At 41.7% G+C, this 20,689-nt stretch overlaps 1 protein-coding gene across 1 annotated transcript in view; it reads left to right on the top strand.

Annotated features, from left to right (window-relative positions):
* The first annotated feature begins 12,526 nt into the window (after window positions 1–12,526).
* The window catches only part of LOC119149755 (prolyl endopeptidase), a 113,527-nt gene continuing 105,364 nt past the window's right edge, over window positions 12,527–20,689 (top strand). The window contains exons 1-2 of the mRNA XM_037391423.1: window positions 12,527–12,739; window positions 13,995–14,069. Coding sequence (XP_037247320.1) covers window positions 12,542–12,739; window positions 13,995–14,069 — 273 coding nt within the window. The 5' untranslated portion in view covers window positions 12,527–12,541. The remainder of the gene's footprint in view (window positions 12,740–13,994; window positions 14,070–20,689) is intronic.

The raw sequence follows: 20,689 nt of genomic DNA, 5'->3' as shown, positions 1-20,689 counted from the left end.
ATTTGTTTTTCATTGTGGAAAAGGTGTCAATCTGAAATTTCATGGAAAAACAGAAACTGGGGGGGAAGGAATCAGATTCAGGGGGCTGATTTGTTTTGAAAATACAGCTGAAATATCAGTATTAGTTATTTGATAGATTTGAATCACTAGGCATACATAAAAATAAAATCTGTGGTTAACAAAATATGCCATGTAATGAAAATTAATTAGGATGGTGAAATGGCAACAAATGGGTGATTCAAAAGATTCAGTATATTTGTCTTGGAAACACAGTCATTGAAGTGCTTTGAATCCTTTTGTTTTCAACAAAAGACCTGTCATTCTTTCTTGCCAGTAATGGAAAATCTCAACATCATGGTGTCAGAAGCACTTTCATAGCATGTCTATGAACAGAGATGTGGGAAATGATGAAGTTGAAAATGAATATTTTGTTAATGCTAAAAATGCAGAAATAAAATTTTACATTTGTTAATGAATAGTATGTGTTCACTTGATTTACATAAGGTTGCGAAAAAATGATCACAAAGGATTTACAGGGCAACAGAAATCAATATTCTTGAATGTTGTGTTGCATTTGAGCAATAACTTATCATAACGTTTACATGCTTTTAATTCAATTGTAGCACGAAACACTGAAGATTTCAACTTGAAAGAAAATTATACCATTGTATGCTTTTCCCCCTCTCCTGTGTTTTACAGAAAAAATAGATTTGATTTTCATTGGACGCTCCTGATACTGCCATGAAACTGTCTCTTTAAAATCTTTCATAAAAGCTTCCCTCTTTACAAAAAAAAATCTTACCACAGTAAGAATTGCTGTAACAACATGCTTATCTCCTTTTGCTAGTAAAATAGAATATTAAACTAGCAAGTTCAGATAAATTAACAATTCCTTTCCTACACGGAGAAAGTATCTTTCAAAAAGAAGTGCCAGAAACATCAGGAAATCCCCTTGACCTTGCTACTGCTCTTGATTTTATGTAAAGGGCATTAAGATTTCAAAGATGCTTATGCACCCAGCCTCTGAAACCATGATTCTTGTTAGGTACCTTGAAGTATTTACACTTTACACTGTAGTGGTAGGCTGTAGCTTGCAATTCTTATGCAGCAGCAGTGCTCTTCCAAATTTATTTTGCAACAGTAATAGGAATACTTGATCAATTTAGCACTCTGAAGTAAAACTCCTCTTTAAAGCCGTTTTCACGTAAGGTTTCATTTTATCTACACAAAAATCCTCAGATATTTTGCTGAATGCTTTAGGAAAGGTTCTATTGACCTACATGGAAAATAATTTGCAAGAAAACACTGTGAACATAAATTTTAGAGCTCTCATAAAACATATTGCATGGGACAAGTAAGGCCATATTACATAGAAAAACAGACTCTGTCCATAGAGTTATCAGTTAGGTTAGTGGTTAATATGTAATCTTCAATCTACAAACCCTGAAAAATGAACTCTCTGCACTCCATATCATCTAAAAAAATGTGTGGGTATAGTCACTTTCCATGATCTCATAACTTTATCACTGATTTTGTTACCTTCACACTATTAAGATGAATAAAAATTCTCCTTCCATCTTTTTTTTCTGCCACAGAGAAATTTTTCATGCTTTAAAAAGCTGCTTTAATAGTTTTCCTGTCACATGCAGTTTTATTATGGCATTTTAACCTAGATAGAGCACTGAAACTATTTTATGTTTTCATAAATTATATGATCCAAAACTGTTACACAGAAATACATGAACACCTAGAAGAGGTCTTTTACTTAGCTTATTCAAGGATCTAATTTACCATCTTATATAAGATCCTTACCATTTTAACAAAATTGATCAAGCAAGGTGCCACTAACTTTAAAATTTGGTAGGTTTTTTGTTAATATCTTTTTAAAAAGCTAAGCTGTATTATAATAGCCAAGCCTTTATGCCATGCTTGATTTAAATGCTGAGAATTTTTTACTGCATTCTTTTGTCCTGGCAAAATATAGGATATATACATGTAGTGCAGAGTTATGCAGATATCTTTATAACTGTTTTGTTTGTTGCTACTGCACACTAGAACTAAAAGTCCCACAGAAATACTTTGTGCTAGGCAAGAACAGATTTGGCTATGCTATCTTCCTTTAGTATTATCCATACCCAGAGGAAACTGTTACTCCAATAGAAATTAGACTTATACGCTAAGCTTCAGAGGGGACATTTTGTTCCCTAAAAATCCTAAATAAAGACCTTCTCCCTAAATTAAGACCCTATTCCCTAAACAGAGACCCATCAAATCCTGCCTAAGAAACTACAAAAGTGACTGAACTTTCATTGAACCTCAGAGTTTTGGCTTATCTCTTGGGCAATGGCTGGGCTGGTTCGTATTTATATCCCTATTTAAAACAAGCAGATTAATTATTGGGTTTGCTTTCAAATTTAGTCACACACGGAATGTCTTAATTGTTTGTTAAAGGAGCAGCGGGTTGTGGTCAGGGTCAAATGCCCTTGTGCTCAACAGATTTTAACTTTGCACAGTACTAACCCTTAAGATGATGATAAGCAAGCAAAGCAAACCTAGAGGAAGATCTCCATGCTGTATGTGAGGTAAGTGCTGAGTATGCAGGTATGCAAGGGCAGAGGAAAGAGAGGAGGGGACCTGAGTTCATGGGACTGGGCATTTTTTACCATACTGGACAGCATAGTATGTACTGGTAAATGGCCTTTCAGTGCGGGTGTGTCAGGGAGTATGGGATTCTGCAAGGTTAGTAGTAAAACAATGTGAGATGTCTCCACTGCAGAGTTGACTTTGATGTTGGCAGAAGGGTTTAGGTATACGGGTTGAAAATTACGCTCTGTGTTCACTCCTACTCATAACTCACCACCAGCTTTGTAGGTGCAGGCTGGACCACAGACTTGCTGATGGTCCTCCAGTGGTGCCATGCCAGAATTCCCTGTTTTCCTAGATCAGGTGGGTTCCTCCCTTAGTCACTGAAGAAGGATCTTCAAGTAGTTTACTCTGCAGCCTAAGGTATCATGAGATTTCTACTCACATATGGTGAAGATGTCTCTCAGATGTACCTGAGGAATGGTGAGGGCCTGGTGGAGTGACAGAACCATGAGGTACCACAGGAGACCTGCCTGTAGGCATGAGCCCACCAGTTGGACTGGTGCAGTCATGAGAGCCATGGGCTGGTTGGGATGGAGGCTCTCATCATTTCCTCACTGTCCTTCCAAACCTGATATTGCCCATTCAGGCACAGATTATGAGGGGGATTGGAGTGGTTGGGTGGTGATGGGGAGTACATGGCTAAACATCTTTTTATGTGACTGGCAAAGTGTCAGGCTCAGGTATAGTCTCCCTGTGATCACTGAGTCCCTCTCCCTGCTAGTGAGCAAATCCTCCCCAAAAGAAGAAGTTAGCAGGAGCAAATAAGGGGGCTTGACCTCCCCCTGCTGCAGTGGGCCAGAGGAAGTGGGTGGTTCGGCAGGCAAACCGCCTGTCCCAGCCCGGCAGCTGGCACAGCATCTTTCTTGCATATCAGGCAGCCTCCAGGGGAGAAAAAAGGGTTATTTTAACGTGGTCAGCCATGGTTTCAGCTCTCTGCTCTTCTGCAAGGAGGAAAGGGAGGGCTCTCCTGTGTTTGGGACCAAGGGACTAATTGTGTTTGCTTTCCCTTGGAGAAGACCGATTGCCAACTTTTCCACTCCCTGGAACGAGGGGGGCTGGCTTCATTTATTTTCAGCACCCTGCAGGAAATGAGGCTGCTCGGTTTATTATCCTGAAGCTAGAAGGACAGTTCAGTTTCTGTGGTAGGTGTAGGGGCACGGTTACTAAATTTACTGTGCTTTTTTCCAAAGGGTTGAGCCTTGCAGCAAATCTGTTATTCCCACTAATTGCCTGTTGCCTCGATGTATCTTTGGTTGAAACCTGCCAGCCTGAATTGTGACCTGCCAGCACGAGAAAAGACCTTATGCAGGCAGCAGCCTTCAGTTAGCTCTAGTAAAAGAGAAATCTGAAGAGCTGTGTAGAAATGTGTCTATTTCCATGTGCCTGTGTCTGTGTCTGTGTGATGTCGAGCACAGTGGTGGTATGGGTTAAGGGCAGTGAGTGCACAAGTGATTAAGGAGGCTGGTTTACAGCAACATGCCAGTCTCCTACAAGACCAAAAGAAAATCCAGGTAGCATTACACAAGAGAAAGGTACATTTCTTTCTCTGATCTCTTTAGTGCTTACAAGATTTAGATAACGTGCTTATCATGAAACAAACGGAGATATTTTGCAAGTTTTACTTGGTGTGGTAACAACTATTACCCTTTATACCTTTGTAAATACCCTGAAGTCTGCAAGAGTAAGGGCATAAATAAAGTGAACGAACACAGCCTGACTCCAAATACCTCTTGGCTTTTCACATACATCTTTAATTAAATGATGAGGATGAATTTTTGTGAGGCTGTAATAAAATACAATTATTCAAATAAATATCTGAACAAAATAGTCATATGGCCAGAATAAATTACCATCATATTTTTAATTACTGAAGTAGGTTTTGGTAGGAGGGAATGAATAATATTAAAAGATTTAATTAGTGAATTCAGAGAGGGGTTATTTACAGCACCAACATCAACAACATAACATCTAACATAATTAGGGATCAAAAAAAGCCTACTACAACATTAACATCTAACATAATTAGAGATCAAAGAAAGTCTACCAGGCAAGCAAGATCCTTCTTGAAGAAGAAGATGTGGTCTCCCAGTCTTTAATTCCTTGCTTTTCTCTCCTTTAAGTTTCTTTTCCAAGTACTTTTATTTCCTCTAGAATATTTAACCATAGATAATTAAATAATTTTTGTAAGGGATCAAGTAACCTGCAGCAGTAGCCTGCTGGTTCTACAGAAGCTAGATGTCAGAAATGGCTGCTGAATATTGACTTTACAATGCTACTGTATATGAGAGGAATGGGACAAGGGGAAGAAAGACATGCCACTACTATTTAGCACAAATGCTGATTTGAAATTTTTTCCCAAGATGCAAGAAAGGTCCTTCTGGCCTGGGTAATTTCAGCAGTGCTTTGGAATAGTTGGTCTATAAAGTTATAGCGTAGAAGTCTTGTTCTACCTTGGCCTTGTCCTATGCTTTTTGATGCCTCAGGGTTTAGAATAGGACTCCTGCCAAGAGGTAAAAATTAATTAGATTAATTATACTCTATGAATTAGAGGAAAGTTCTTGTGGATTTTTTTCGTGGCATTTTTTCTGTCCATATGTGTCATACTTATTTTTGCAATTTCTCTGACCTGCTCCATGTTCCCTGGCCGTGCTTAGGAACCTGTTCCAGTGAGTGAAAAGGATGCCTCCTCTGCCTAGACTGAAGGCAAACAGAGAACATCTAATAAAAAGTTCAGAACAGGAATTTATTTTCATGAAATTTGTCTCAATTTCTCCTGTTCCTAATTTTCTGTCAGAATTAGAAACCCTATGGATGGGTGGGGGTTGGGGGGAAGCTTGCAAAGATTCCATAAAAATTTCCAGGTGGAGAAAAATATCAAACTTGTTCTAATATGTATTGGATCTTAGAAACTTCTGTTCCTTTGAAATTCATCCGCACTCCTCTGGGAGAAGGAAATAACAAAATACATAAAAGGCATTCATCTTCAGTAATATTGTTGTAACCTGAGAAACTTAAAATTCAGCTCCAAAAGTGACTATTTACTAAGTAAACCAAGTAGGGCTTCTGTACCAGCTCCAAGCTACATTAGAATCTGTGTCTTTAAAAGTTCTGGTAGTAGGACTTAAAATTAGTTATTAAAAGCCCTTATTATCAACAAATCACATACTGGAGCAGGAGAAAAACATGCCTTCTTTTTCTCTAGCTGTTGTGGGCTCCAAAGGGCTCTGCCCTCGGTCACTTTCCCCCCTCCCTCTGCAGAGGGCACCCCCTCTCCGGGCAAGCTCAACTGTAAACACAAGCCCAGCTGCTCACACAGATGACTCAAATCCACCCGTATGCTCCCTTTTGTCCAAACCCAAAGCTCAGCCTACTTCTCTCTGAATGTCTCGCCATCAGCTCAAGCTCAGTAGGGCTCACTAGAGCTCTTAATCTGTCTTCTAAGCTCCCTTTGCTGCTGCTTTTTCCAGTCACTGTAGCTAACACCGCTGACCTGTCTGCTGCTTGCACCTTGAACTTGTCAGCACCTTCAGACTGGGACTTTCTCCACCTTGGCTTCTCATATCAAGGCTCTGTGTAAATCTTGATACATAAAACTTCAAAGCTATGACCTTCCTCATACTTCCATACAGCTGAAATTACCAGTCCGGCTTTCATCCTTTTGCCACAAGATGCTTCTCCCTGGCTTTGACAGAGCCCGCTTCCCTCTCTTTCCCGTGCCCGCAGCTGTAAGCGGGTTTCCCCTTCCCTCCTGTCTTCCCACCAGCTCCCCCACCATCAAGCACAACACAGTTCTTCTCCATGCATTTTGCAGCCCCACTGCCATCTCTGACAACCTGCAGCACCAGCTGTCATCACACTTTTGTAAACCTTTTGCACCAGTAAGGTCCTCTTCCTACACTGCCCTGCCAGCCTGGGAGGAGCTCTCTCTAAAAATATACACCACTCTGCCATTACGCACCTTCAACATTTCCCCAGGAGCTTTCTTTTTTCACACTGTCTAAAAAAAATGGGTTGTGGGCATCCTGCAAGTGTTACACACACAGTGACCAGTAACATTGTATTATTTTCCTCCACTTCCCTGAATGTAGCTACCTGTTGTTTTGTGGTTTTTACTTTATTGGTAAACCTTAGATCATAAATGCATTGAGCATCTCTACCACTTGGGCACGTGCAGAAAAAGACATGGCAAAGCCCTGATACACTTCTGAATTGTATAGATGCTGCAGTACTAGAAATACAGAGATTTCACCTTCAGCTACACAAATGCTGGGAATGCTTATTCAGTTAGAGGGCAAAGTTTAACTCACACTCTTTTAGAGGAGAGGCTAAGTTATCCATCAACATTATTCAAAAAAAAAAAAAAAAAAAAAGGATTATTCACAGATATAATTATTTCATGTCTACCAAAACTCAGCGCCTTTCTTACAAGGCACTTCTGGAATTTCATTTTTTTCTTTCTTCTTGTATTTTTGTCTCCATTGTGGAATTGTAGTGGCAATATTTTAAATTAATTGCTGTACAGGGTGGCTAGAGCACTACCATGTGTGATAACCTTGGACATTGTCCAATGTAGTTTGAATTTCAGTGCTCACTGAATTGCATACAGTTTCCTTTCTTTTTCCCATGTGTCAAGAGGTTCTTCTCAAAGACGTGCAAGTCTTGCTCAGAATCACATTTCTAGTGCTCTGACTCTAAAGTTTATTTTTTCTGCAGGAATCTATAGTTTCTGTAGTGTTATAACCCAAACCAAATGTTTTCTGAGGCACAATAGAAAGCTCTATTTCTAAGCCATTTGAACACATGTATTCAAAGTGTATTAACCATGGATAGAAGATGACTGCAGAAGGTATTTCTAAATGTGGAGTCTTTTAAAAGGAGCTAAAACTGTTTTCCTTTCCAAGAAAAATGTATCAGTTTCCCTGTGTTTAGTGTATTTCAAATTCTGTCAACAAGTCATAGGCTGTTAACAGGAAGCTGCCTTCTGTTTTGCTCGCTGCCAGGATCAGGGGTGACATTCCTACCCTCTTGAAATCAGTGACAAAACTTCCTTTGACTTCAATAGGGAAAAGATTTCACCCATAGCAAGAAAATTATTATCCCTACATTTTCAGAACTGAAAAGAATAAAAAACCTCCTTCCAGATCATACTTATCTCCATTTTCAGATATTGCCATGAAATAATTATTTATGTTGTCATCCTTTTCAATATAAAGGTTATCTTGGTTGGTTTTGATGCCTGAATACAGGAATTAGCTTATAAAGTATTTTTGCAGTGTACAACAACAACAAAAGAATAGTTCAGAAAGGCAAAAGCAAACATAAAAATAAGCACTTCTCTTTCCATTTTATTAATATGGATTTTCTGTCTTTCCACACAGAAGAATGAATATAATTTCATTAGACAGAATATGATGCTGATAAAGATAGTTCTTTTTGCAGAATGATGTTTGGTGGGAGGAGATGGAGGAAGGGTTGATTCAAAGAACAGTGAAATAGGTGGGGAAAAAATTCAATAGAAAAACTTGTATTGACTGTGTTGGGCTCTATGTCACACGCTCCTCACCTGTTAAATACTGTGCAGCAAGGAAAGTTCAAACCCTTCTAACTTTTCTGCAAGAGTCTTTTTAAGAAGCCATAAAATACAGGAGCCGTGGAGTCCCAGCTGAATTGTATAAGACTAGGATGTATTTCCAGAAATGCTGAAGTAAGTATAATCTAGGTGTCAGGAAAACACAGTGATCTGGTGCATAAGTAGACAGTTACCTAATCTTGCAAACACTGAGGGTCTGCCTGATAACTTATTAAAAGACCCAAACACACCAAACTCAGTGAAAACTGAGTATTCACTATCTAACCAGGGACACTAGGGCCCAGATTTTCCTATGTGATCTCTGGAATTTTTAACAGCCAATTGTCATCAGTTAAAAATTTAAGAATAACAACACAGCATCAGTTTAAAAAATTTAAACATCAGCCTGTTGTTGGATTAGAATTTTGTTTATTCTTTGTGTCACAAAGAAGGTCAGTGCAGAAGGAAAAGGTGAGCCCAAAACACCCAAGACACCTTGTATGTGTCTGAAAAAAATTATTCAAAGAAAAGTTATTTTTAATTGGGTATAGTTATACTATGATCTGAGTGTTGACACTCATACATCAGTTTAGATACGTTTATCACTCCTAGTCCATACAAACTCCCCATGTGGACATCACTACGTTGTTTAATTGACTTCACAGCACCAACAGCATAAGCACACCAATGCACAACCCCAGGGCAAGCTAGAGGATGATTCTGCAGCAGGCCACTGACTTCAATGCACCCATCCCATCCCATGGTGCACAGAGCAGTTTGCTACAGTAAATATTGCTTCACTTGATTGTACTTTCAAATATCAACCAGACCGACATCATATAGAAATTTCTGTACTTTTATTCTGAAATTTTATAAACCATATTTTGTTACGCAAACTATTTCACCTCCAAAACCAAGCAACCCTTCAATTATCCATAAACAATACACAGTTTTCATGATTAATCTGTACGGTAGATGAACATAATTCAGGAATCAGATCCACTGAAAATCAACAGGACTTAGGCTCTTGAGTCAGTGCATCCAAAATAGAAACCCAGCAAGGCAGACACTTTTCAGAGAAGTCACATTCCTCTGAAACTCGAGTTATTGGTACACCTCAGCACATGCTCGTGATAGTGAAAGACTGAGGTTCTGCTGACACCTGTTGATAAATGTCTGAACAGCAGAACTGCTGCCTTAAGAGTTAGAGAAATGAAGTAATGTATATTAAGAAAACAGGAGTAAAGGTACAGACCTGTCTCCATTCTATAGCAGAAAAGTTTCCAGTCATTGCTAAGTCATAATGGTGGAGTGAGGCTGCGGAAAGGACAAAAACGAAAAGTAAAAACAAAATTTGCTGCTAGATTTTTTGTGAGACCGTCCCTGACAAGGATGATGAGGTCACTTCCTAGTGAGTCAATACACTACTTGCAGTGAGTCATTGTGGAGATGCTGACTAAGCTGAAAGAGATTTGCTAGTGACTCGATGATCAGCAGAAATATAATTAATATCAGCAGAGACCAGTATCTGTTTTTTCAAATGATCAGATTCATGCTAACGTGGGAGTGCGATAAGATGACAGAGTACCAAGAGAGTTTCAAACATTGTTTTTTTTTAAATATAGGAAGAGAATGTCTTGCTTACCTAGCATCTTATCCTCAAAACTCAGCAAATATAACATCTGAACTCTTCTGGGGATGGTTAGGCCCAAGAAAAGATAAGATTGTATGTAATAGCATTGTACTTGTTACAACACTAAACAATTAAGATCAGCTTCAAATTTTCAGTTATGGTACAGTTCTAAAATTAAGCAAAAAAAGCTTGTACCTTTGTGTTAAGCAAACATACTGAAAAAGGGAGAAGATTGCTACACCTTTGGTAAGTGTTTGTGTTAACAGGCTGCACACTGCGCTGCCTTTCATTTGTACAGGGGGTGCGTGGTCCCTGGTAAGAAAAACATGTTTTGGGTGGTGTTTTAGATACTATGTGACCTGTATTAACTGATTTTCTGATAAGAAAAGATCAGACAGTGTAGATTTGCTCCTTTTGCTGTTCATGTGTGATCCTTCCCCCACCCACCCCAACCTGCAAATAAAAGAGAAATTTACAGTAAAAAGAAAATTCACTTTCTGTCCCTGGTGCTCACCTTTGAAAGAAGTTTACTGCTTGTAAAATACAGGCTCAAAGATCTTATCTTGAACCACTATATACTTGGGGTTCTTTGTATATTCCCACCTTCTCTGTATCCAGGATAAATTGGAAGGTATTTCAATGGATAATTACTGTGACAACTGGATGCTTTCAGGAATGCATTCAGGAATTACTGTGTCCTGGACTGAAAGGGTTGATGAAGACTGAAAAAATCTGGGTGCTGCTGTGTGTCAGCTGCAGAGCAGTGTGCGGCCAGGCTGTCCTCTCCCGGCAGGCCAGATCTCTTTGTGCCCCAGACTTCCAGCACACCTCACATTATCTGCTTTTACAGCATGAAGCTGATCTAGAGACATTGTGGAAATGCCCACGGTATTTGAATGTATGGCTGCTCAGTCAGAACTACTCGCAAGACCGAGCTACTAAACATCCGGTAATTCTGAACCAATGTTAAATACATTAATCCCAGCCAACACTGTCAGGCTGAAAAAGATATTTTCATCAGGCATACTGCAGCTCTGGATCAGGTGGATGGGCTTTGCTGTGCACAAAGTGAATTTGCAGTCGAGACTGCTCAAAAAGTCTATACATACTGTGCGCATACAGCTTGTTTGTGCAGCACACAGGCAAGCTGAATGCTTTACAGAGATATTGAGGTGACAATTCTTCCTATCATGCAAATATGTGCACACATATAATTCTGTCCAGGAAGCTCTAGGCAGAAGCATGGCAGCCTATGCCTGCCGGTATCACCTGAGCAAGTTGCTCAGACAGTTTGCAAGCTTTTATCAGCAGTGGGCGTGCCAAGGCATTGCCAGTAACCACCTTGCTGGTTGCATGGTCTGGAGCCCAGAACAAAAGGTGCAGTTTGCAGCTGTGCTCCTGCCTTGCAAAGGGAGAAGATCAACGGAGAAGCAAGAGGGGAAATGACCAAAAAAAGAGAGGACAAGAAGCCACATAGGTGTTGTTTAGGATTTAAATGAAACTGATGAACACAGGCCACTTAGTGATCACTATGGGGCTGGCTTATTTCCTCATATGCACACAACCCTCAGCCTCCTCACAGGATGCCCAATTAGAGATGGTAATTCTCTTTCATTTCTTTAAGAAATCATTACTTCATTTTGATCAAGAGTAAGCCATCAAGGCACAGCTCTGAGCTGGTTAACTATAACCGTTTGATGCCATTTCTGAGATGGTTTTGATCACTGTCATTCCAAGCGGTTACTTTATTTGCAACTGTGAGTGATGCTAGGGCTGATCCAGCCTCTGAATGCCTCCTTGTCTCCAGCTGGTGCCACGAACCACACCTACACTCTGTGGGGGCTGCGGGCAGCAACTCTGAAGCAACAGCCGCTTGGACAAAAAGCAGTTCCGTCATGTTGCTGGCCAAACGGCCACCTGTCCTCCACGCATTTCCAGAGTGCGAGGGTATGCTGGGTGGCTTCCTGGGAGGAGAAATATTTGTGACTTTTCTGACCCAGGAAACCCCATAGTAAAATAATCCCGAAACACTTTTTGTGTGTGCGCTGCTGCTACCCAGGCCGGCCGCACGGCGTGGGGCCGGTGCGGGACTCGAACCGGCGGTACCAGAGTTGAGGGGGACTGGCGCCGGCAGCCGGGCTGGGGCGCTGGAGCGGCTGTGCGTGCTGGGACTCGGTGCCCAGCTTGGCCTTAGCTTTTAGGTTGCCGGGGGTCTCTGGCGGCTTGCGGGGAGGCGCATTTAATGGAAACGCGCGACAGGTTTGGGTGGCCCCGGCCCAGAGCCGCCCAAGCCCCGACCAGTGACACAGCTGCGGCGTTCCGGGCAGCGCAGTGGAGGGCGCTCTGGGTCAGCCCGGAGCCTCTACCTGCACCCTGTGTCAAGGCTGGGGAGCTGTGAGGGAAAAAATAAAAAGGAAGAAATGTTTTGAGCGTTTTCTATAAGGAGGACGAAGCCCGCTGTCCGGGTGGTGAGGGGGAGCCAAGGCCGCTGCCGGAGCGGGGCGCGCCGGGCCGGGCGGGCAGCAGGGAGCGCGAGCAGCCGCAGCCTGTCCCCCCACCCGGCCGGCCGGCTCCCCGCCGCCAGCCGGTGCCTGTGCGGAGGCTCCCTGCAGGGGGCGCTGTGGGCTCGGCCCGCCGCCGGTGGCCTCTCTTGGCTGGGGCGGGCGGTGGCTCGTCGGCAGGGGGCGGGCCGTATGGCGGCGCCGTTGCGCCTGGGCCGCGCTGCACGCCTGTTGCCGGCTGCCGCCACGGCCCGACTGCCAGTGCCGCGGCCGTCTCCGCGCCTCGCCTCGTTCTCTTTATCGTCCGCCATCTCTTCTAACGGCCTCTCTCCGCCGCCGCCCGCCATGCAGGCCTTCCAGTACCCCGAGGTGTACCGCGACGAGACCGCCGTGAGTACGGGGCTCCGCGGGGCAGCTGCCCGGCGTGTGGCGGCCGCCGGGCCCGGCCGCGGGGGCGGCCCCTCGGTGTGGCGGGAGGCCGCCTCCCGGCGGGTCGGTACTTTTTTGGCTTCAGGGCTTCCTTCGGCTTGGGCCGTTAAACGTCTGGCGCGCTGCCGGTAACGGGGTTCGCGTTTTTCGCGCCTGTGGCCCGTGGCGGCAGCTGTGGGTCAATGAGAGCAGGCTCGTCCCGTGTGTGCGGGGCTGGGGCGGGCCGGGACCCGGGGGGAGCTGCTCCCCGGCCGTGCCGCGCCGCCCCGGCAGTGCAAATCCCGGAGCTTTGGCACCGCTGCGGGTTCCAGGGAAAGCCAGGCCTCCGCCCGGGCTGGAACAGCGTGCAGAGGAGCAAGTAGTTATCTTTATGTGATGGCTGATTTGATAATGTGGTAATATTTGGTAATAATAAAAACAATTACCAATATGATGGTGAATTTAGTTAAAATGGGATCAGTTTTCTCCTTCTGCAAAGGACTGTGCTTCAGGCGCCAGCCCAGGAATTACTTGTGTAACTAATATCACTTTTGAACCAAAATGTTTGCCGACGTGAGCCAACACTGGGAAAAAAATAAGTACCTTCATAGTTGACTGAAGGCCTGACCTATGCAACTTCTAAGGGCAGGTATCTAGTTTTATTTTCTATACAGGAGAAAGGAAGCAGATAAATTCAACCATGTAGGTTAGTCTTTTGTGTTTGTCTATTTTGAAAATTATTATATATGTACTTGACTCCTGTGTTTGTGAGCAGCAGTAGTAAGGATGGCTACACCAGACACAGTTGCGTAAACAGCAGCTAAGTTCTGGGTGCATCCAGTTTTGTGGTTTCACTTGAGCACCTGGATATTGGGGAAGTTTAGGTTTTGTTTTTATTAGGGGTTTGGGTTTGTTGTGTTGGGTTTTGATTATTTTTTTATTATTATTACTTCACTAATCTATCTTGTGGAAGGAACTTCCGTTCCTGTTCTGCATTTCTGTGGTGCTCTTGTTTTTTTGTGAGGACAACACTGCTGCTTGGTCCATCACCAAAGGGAATGGTAATATTAGCAACTGACCCGGGAGCAAGGTGTTGCTTTTTTTTTCCTTTGCTTCTTGGCGTTGTATGTTTTTGTGAATTCCAAATACCCTTCATCTTGATGACTATAATTCCTTGGTGAATAGAGTTTGCTTGTGTGCATGTCTTTTGTTACAGTATTGTGTTTTATAAATTCAGGTGTTGGATTACCATGGATGTAAAATCAGTGACCCATACTGCTGGCTTGAAGATCCCGATAGCGAACAGACAAAGGTAATCTTTCTTTGTACAAGAATTATCTGTTTTGGCATGGTTGTCTTTTATAGACTAGGTACATGAGTAATTTTTTTTTTGAAGGACCTGCCAGTACTTTTTGAAAACTTGCATAGTGAGTGTAGGTGTACTTCATGTGTTATCTTATGGCACCAACAGCAATGCTGTTATTTTGTACCTTTGAGTTAATGAGGGAAAGGCTCGAGCACTTAATATAACATAGATCACGCAATTTGGAAAACTAAGGCCTTCTTTATCTTGCACCCATTTTTCTTAGACAATTGAAATGCTCAAGGTGATGGTGTCACACTGAAGCGAAACACTCCGATTTTAGAGCACTTTATCCACTGTCCTAAGTACATCTAAAATTGCCATAATAAAGCAGTTAAGAAAGGATAGAAAGAAAATTCCTTTGGCTTGCTTGATTCACAGAGTGACAAAGTCGGTGAATATATAATTTAATTTTTTTTAAAAAAAACCCAACAAAACAAAACCAAAAGCATTTTCCTCCTGAAGTTAGGCTTTGTTAGTGGCTTTTATTACAGATTGCAGATGTTGAAGTGTTTACAGCCTGCGGTCTGGTATAGCTAGACTGTGCTGCTAGAACTTGTCTTTCACTCAGACGGAATCCTGAAAAATGATGGCTGTGAGCCAGTTCCTCTGATATCCGTGGCAGAGGGAGTTGCAGGGGCGATGGCCAGAAAACGGTAGATGGCAGTGTGGACGGGGGTGCCTTTGTAATGGCTCGTAACTTTGTGATAACGGTAGTTCCAGACCTAAAACGCTGGCATTTGTCTATTATGCATGATTATATCAGAAAGATGACAGATGGCAGGATCTCCATTTGAAAATATCCTGCAAGATGGCTTTCCACTAGTGGGATTCCTTTTAGGATTTCTTACATATGTGCTTAATTAATACATCTAGATGAGCTAGAGGCTGGTTGAATAGAACTTACTGTAACTGTCAAGAGCAAGATAAAATGTGTACAGTTAGGATCCTATTCTCTACTTGCAAACCTATCAGCATATATAAAGACTTATCCCGAGTGAACCTTTTTAATGCATATCAGTTTTTGGTGGAAAAGCTCTACCATGGATATTAACATTGAGAATTAGATATTTAGTAAGTTGGGAATATTTTTCAATTTTTTATTATGGCATTCTTAAGAAACAGTATGCATAGGATAATTTTGTGCCAAATTCAGAGGCATATATGTGTGGGGAAGTATGCTTGTCTCTGTCTTTTATAGAGGCCTTTACAGTTACCTATTGAAGTGGGTTTTTTTGGGATCCTATGGAAGGGCTGGGTCTACCTGTTTCCTAGAAGAGGTCAGAAAAAAATAATCTTGGAAGTGCTAAATTCCTTTAATCTGCTTGATCGCTCACTTCTTTGTGCTCTGCAGCAGGGGTTGCTGACAGCCACTCTTTCTTGCTAGCTTTTCTTAATAGTTTTGTCTCCAAGTTCTTGAGATAGTTTGCTGGGCTCCTGCAGAATAGCCATTCTGCACCTACCAGATCAAAGAGTAACCAGACACTGGTCTAGAGGCAATTGAACGACTGCGGGCTTCAGAGAGAATCTGGAGCATGCTTTGTAGACTTTTCAACCCACTGACCTTGAGATGGGTGTCCCTCCCATTCTTCCTCCAAGTCCCTCACTCTCTTTATGCACTCCTTAATATCCCAAACCTCCATTTATTTTTGGGAAAAGTAAAAATATCCTGTGTACACCTCTAACAATAGGCTACCTTTAATTTTCTACATATTAAGTACAGAACTAGAAGAATTCTTTGGGCATCCACGCTCATCTGTACTGGAAGAGCCCCTGTTCAGTTCCTGTTTACAACATGCATGCTTGATTTGAGAACTTAACATTGAAAGTTGTGGTTTATGCCAAGAGCGAAGGCTGAATGTCACTCATTTAATGTTAGGATTTTTTTCTCACATGCAAACAGTCAAACTTATTTGGTGTGTGCTGTCAAATAAATACACAGATATGTTGGAATTCTGCTTTTCTAGACATAGCAGAAATAGTCATGTCAGGCACTGGTGTGGTCACAGAAAATACATGGGTAGGCCTCACTTTGTTTCTGTGTTGATGTGAGTCAGCAAAACATCAGGTTTACTATTTCTTGAAGTATGGAGAAAGAAGTACAGGCAAGTGAGATTGGTTTTAACTCTTTTTCATGGTAGTTTCACTTGATGTCTACTGCAGGGTTAACAGAACTGAGACTGAAAGAAATTACCCGCAACAGCTATGAATATAAAGAATCATACTAATTTTCACTGTGGCTGGCTAGTCCAGATGATCTTGTGGGCACTGATAGTTAGCAGCTTACAAACAAGTGGACGTAGAAGGGTGGTGGGTTGTTTTTTTTTTTTGCAATTGGCTTAATCAGGTATTACTGTATATGATTCACTGTAGTTTGCACGTTTCCATTAAGTCAGGTGGTTCTGTGGTTTCTGTCTGCCCCCCTCCTCCTCTTGCACTGACCTGAATACTTCTGTCCCTCCCTTGCCATGGGTATAGCCATCACAAGGTGATGTTCTGGGGGGAAGCCTTTCGTGGATTAGTTTTCTATTGACACACATGCTTAATCTAGGTCACCCCAAGGCCATGTGATATTTGGATCTAAGATGGTTCAAGAATGGGATCTTTCCTTTTCTAGCAGCCTACAACCTACATTTAATTAGGTGAAAGTCAAATAGGTCTAGAAATTTTTCAGCCAGGTCACCAAGATGATCTTATTCCATGTGTAGTATATATATCTGCTGTAAAAAGGAGGTTACTGAGATCTGCAGGTGGCTGAGCGGGACTGTTTCTTCTCAGATGTGCAGTCATAGAGCTGATTGAGGATGTGGCTTGATGACAGGCTTAATCTCTTGTGGAAAAGCTGTTGTTCAAGAATTATGCACTGTTCATTATCTGTGTGCTTTACTATATTACTTTTTTCCCCCCTGTGTGTGCTTGGTTGGAGTAGTCATGACAGCTGTAAGCAAAGAAAATGCCCTTCTCCAGATACGTAAATAAAAACTGAGTCCCTGGTCAAACGGGGAAGTTCCTACCTCACTTTCAGGAGAGTGAGTGCAGAATGTGGGTTCATGCTCTGCAACTAGTTGGCCATTAACCTTTAAGACAGGCTGAGGAAGCGTTGCTGGCATAGTTGAAATGTTGTGCTACGCTCATAAAACACCTGGTGATGACAAAAGCCACAAAGGTGTGCCAACCCATGCTTTTACTGTTGTTTTGGGTTTGGCTTCGTTGGGCTTTTCAACTTCTTGGTTTGTTTTTACACTTTGTGGACAAGTTTTGGGGTCTTTTTTTTAGACTACGACAAAGTCTTTTGCTGCTATGTAAGTCTTATACAGTACCTTAACTCACTGATTGCATAGCCAGTAATGTGTAGCTTGTTTCAGACGTGAGCGATGGACAGGGGATGAAAGAGCAGGGATCATGTAACATACAGGAGTCTGGTCATTCTGAACAGGTCTGTGCTTGGATTAAGACTAGAATTGAAACTCTCAAAACTGCAGTGAAATGGATTTGTAGTTATAAACGATTAGTGTTTCATTCCCATGTTTTGATAAATTTCCAATTGCACTTTGAATTTTTCTATGCTAAATACTAAAGTAAATGCTAAGAGGCAAGCTAGCAGAAGTCTGCTTAGTTTTACTTTGTGATACTTAAAAAAATTTACATGCCCTCTTGTAGGAGTTGCACTGAATTACCTTTTACTGAGAAGATGTATATGAAGATTTTGGGGGTAACTATTAAACCAACTGTAAATACTTTACAGATTAATGCTAAAGATGGGAATGTTAAAAAAATTTATATCCTAAGATTTCTCCTTGGAAAGCATACTGCAAGTGGAGATCATTGTCTTAAGAGAATAGCTTAGTGACGTAGAAAGCTGAGAGTTTGTAACAAAGCATGATTAAAAAATTTTGCGGCATGTGTTTTTTAAATGAAAGTTAGTTACACTTTTTTTTTTTCCTAAATAACAATTGGCCTGCTGAAGTAACAGCCACACTTTAGCCTCAAGTAGAAACATCCCTGCTCTTAGTACAACACTTAAGAAATTCGTTTGCTTTTCAAATCACTTTATTTTCTGAGATACCCATAAGCACTTGGACCATTACTTTGTCCTCTTTCTGCTAGAAAATTCTGACCTGGTTCAAGGCTTATGATAGATTGTTAGATGCAGATATCTACAGGTAAAATAAGAATCTTTCTCTATAGGTTCATGAAGATGTAGAGTTACTCTTAGCCCGGTAGCCTGGGTGACACCTGTTTAGTTCAGCATGGTGGATGGATTGTTTACTGTGAGAGTTTCTGCTGAGATCTGTTTCTGTACTTTACCGAGAGCAATATTTTAATTATGTATTGCTTTTTGAATGTGGGTGCAACCTTGCACTTGAAAGTGTAAGAATAGAGTTTCCAAACTGGACTGGATTCTCCTTTGTGGAACTCTTTAAAAAACCTGGAATTCTTACCTTCTTTTTCAGATAGCAGTGGCATTCCCTTTTACAAATAGTCTTGGAATCTTTGGTGCATACTAAGGGGAAATGGGAAGAATATGTTAAGTTCCTGTAAAAGCAGATTTGCTAGTGATTAGGTTGTGAATGCAACAGTTAGTATGTAAGCATGCTCCTGTGCAGCAAATACTTGTAAAGAAAAGTGCATGTCCCCTCTTGGAATACCAGTAATGAAAACAGATGTGGTGAGATGTGACTGTGCAGTTAAAAGTGAGTAATTTTACCATTACAATACCACTGCAGCAATGTTACCATTTTGGTCACGTTATTGGTAGATCAAACAAAGATGTATATCAGTTTCTGTCCACTAAATGCAACTAAAAAGTGCTTTTTTCTATCCAGTACAATGGATGGTTTTATACTTGTTTTTATGAGGCATCTTTTCTCTGAAAATGTCACAGCACTTTGAGTAGTTAGTTTGTGTAGCATGTGCTGTCTAGACTGTTGTGTGTGTAGTCTTTGAAGTTCATGTATTTCCATTTAGAGAAAACAAATTTAGATACACATAATTCTTGAGTAGATTTGATTAAGTTCTTTCATCATCTGAAGGCAGAGGAGATGGGGACCGTTATAGCAGTAAGATGTGGAGGCTGCATGCCATTTTGACATACCATTGGGATGTGCTGTGCTGCCATGCTGGTTGTAAAAGCTATCTGTGACAGTATGATCCTCAAAGGAAGAACAGACGCAAAAATTGGCCTTCCCTTGGCAATGCATTCACCTCTTTCCATTTTCTCAGGAGATAATTTCCTGATTCGATCCTTGCTGATACATAAAGCCTAATTTTGAGTAAAGGTCCAGAAGTCATCATTGTCAGCCTTCTCTATCTGTTCCTTTTCAGTGCTGTAGTGCTTGCTTTCTTGTGTCAACTTTGAGTGGTGAGTTGTGTGTAACTAGCCCATGTGTTCTTAAACTAATGTTTCAGCACTTACCCAAGTGCTCTTAGGGCACCACGAATTCTGCACTCACATTTTTAAAGCTTATCGGTTTCTGTATGCTTTGTTAGGCATGAACAAATACCTCTCAAGTGGAGATTGACCATAATTAATGCACTTCCTCCTTTACCTTTGGGTCTGACAAGTCTCTGAAAACACAGCTTGGCATGTAATGCACCTCTTGGCTATGCACTGCTATGGCAAATGGGAGGGAGAGTGTGTCTGCTTCTGCTCACTTCTTGCCGTGTGAAATGTCTGTAAAATGCTACTGAAATAATTTTATGTTCTATTCTTTCCTCTTTTTCACCTTAAGAATTAATAAATGAGTAAGCATTGATAGTAATTGGTAAATGTGCATCAGGTGCTACTTTCTATAGCAGCTGGATTTCCTGAAGAACTGTGAAACTCAAGTTGTGGAATAGGGATTGTAGTCCTGCTGTTCCTGCTGGTCATGCCTTGCAGTGAAGTCTAGCTCAGATGTTATCATTCGTTGATCTGCTTGCTGTGTGGCAGATTCAGGACAGGTAGAAACAACAGCCTTTTTTCAGAGCAGCTGGGAAGGTGACCTGTTTAAGCAAGAGACAGGTGAACAGGGTTTCAGGCTGGAGGTGAAAGGCTGGGGTCTGAGAGTGGGAGATGGAGCCATCATCGCATGTCTACCTGCGAGTTACAGCCGCTTGCACTCTGTCCTGTCCTCCCTACTGCATGTTAAGAGACAGAAGAGCCCACATGTGTGCTTCTTAGCAGCTGTGGTTCACCTTAAGATGCTTAGGTATTAATTTTACGTTAATGTACTGTGCTGTAAATAAGGGATGGTGCAATGCCAACAGAACACTAGTTTTTTCCATGCATACCATGGGAGTGGCAGCCTCTAACAAACAGCTGGAATGGTAATGGTTTTGGCCACTGTCATTAAGTGTGTGTGACTGGGAGGTGGAGTGTTTTAAAGAAACCAGGCTCCTCAAAGTTCTCAGAGATTAGGTATTCTTGCCTTTTGTAACTTAAGAACTGATCTGTGGATAGTACTTGGTCTTGCCAAGAAATACTGGCTGGGACTGATCTTATGTGTTATGTCAGTAGGATGAACAGATTATACACATGATGTTCATCTTCCAGCCCTTCACAGCCCCTGAAATTATAGTCCTGTCTG

The sequence above is a fragment of the Falco rusticolus genome, chromosome 6 (assembly GCF_015220075.1).
Source record: "Falco rusticolus isolate bFalRus1 chromosome 6, bFalRus1.pri, whole genome shotgun sequence".
Taxonomy (NCBI): domain Eukaryota; kingdom Metazoa; phylum Chordata; class Aves; order Falconiformes; family Falconidae; genus Falco; species Falco rusticolus.
The sequence above is the reverse complement of the archived record's forward strand: the minus strand, read 5'-3'. Positions and strand labels throughout refer to the sequence as shown.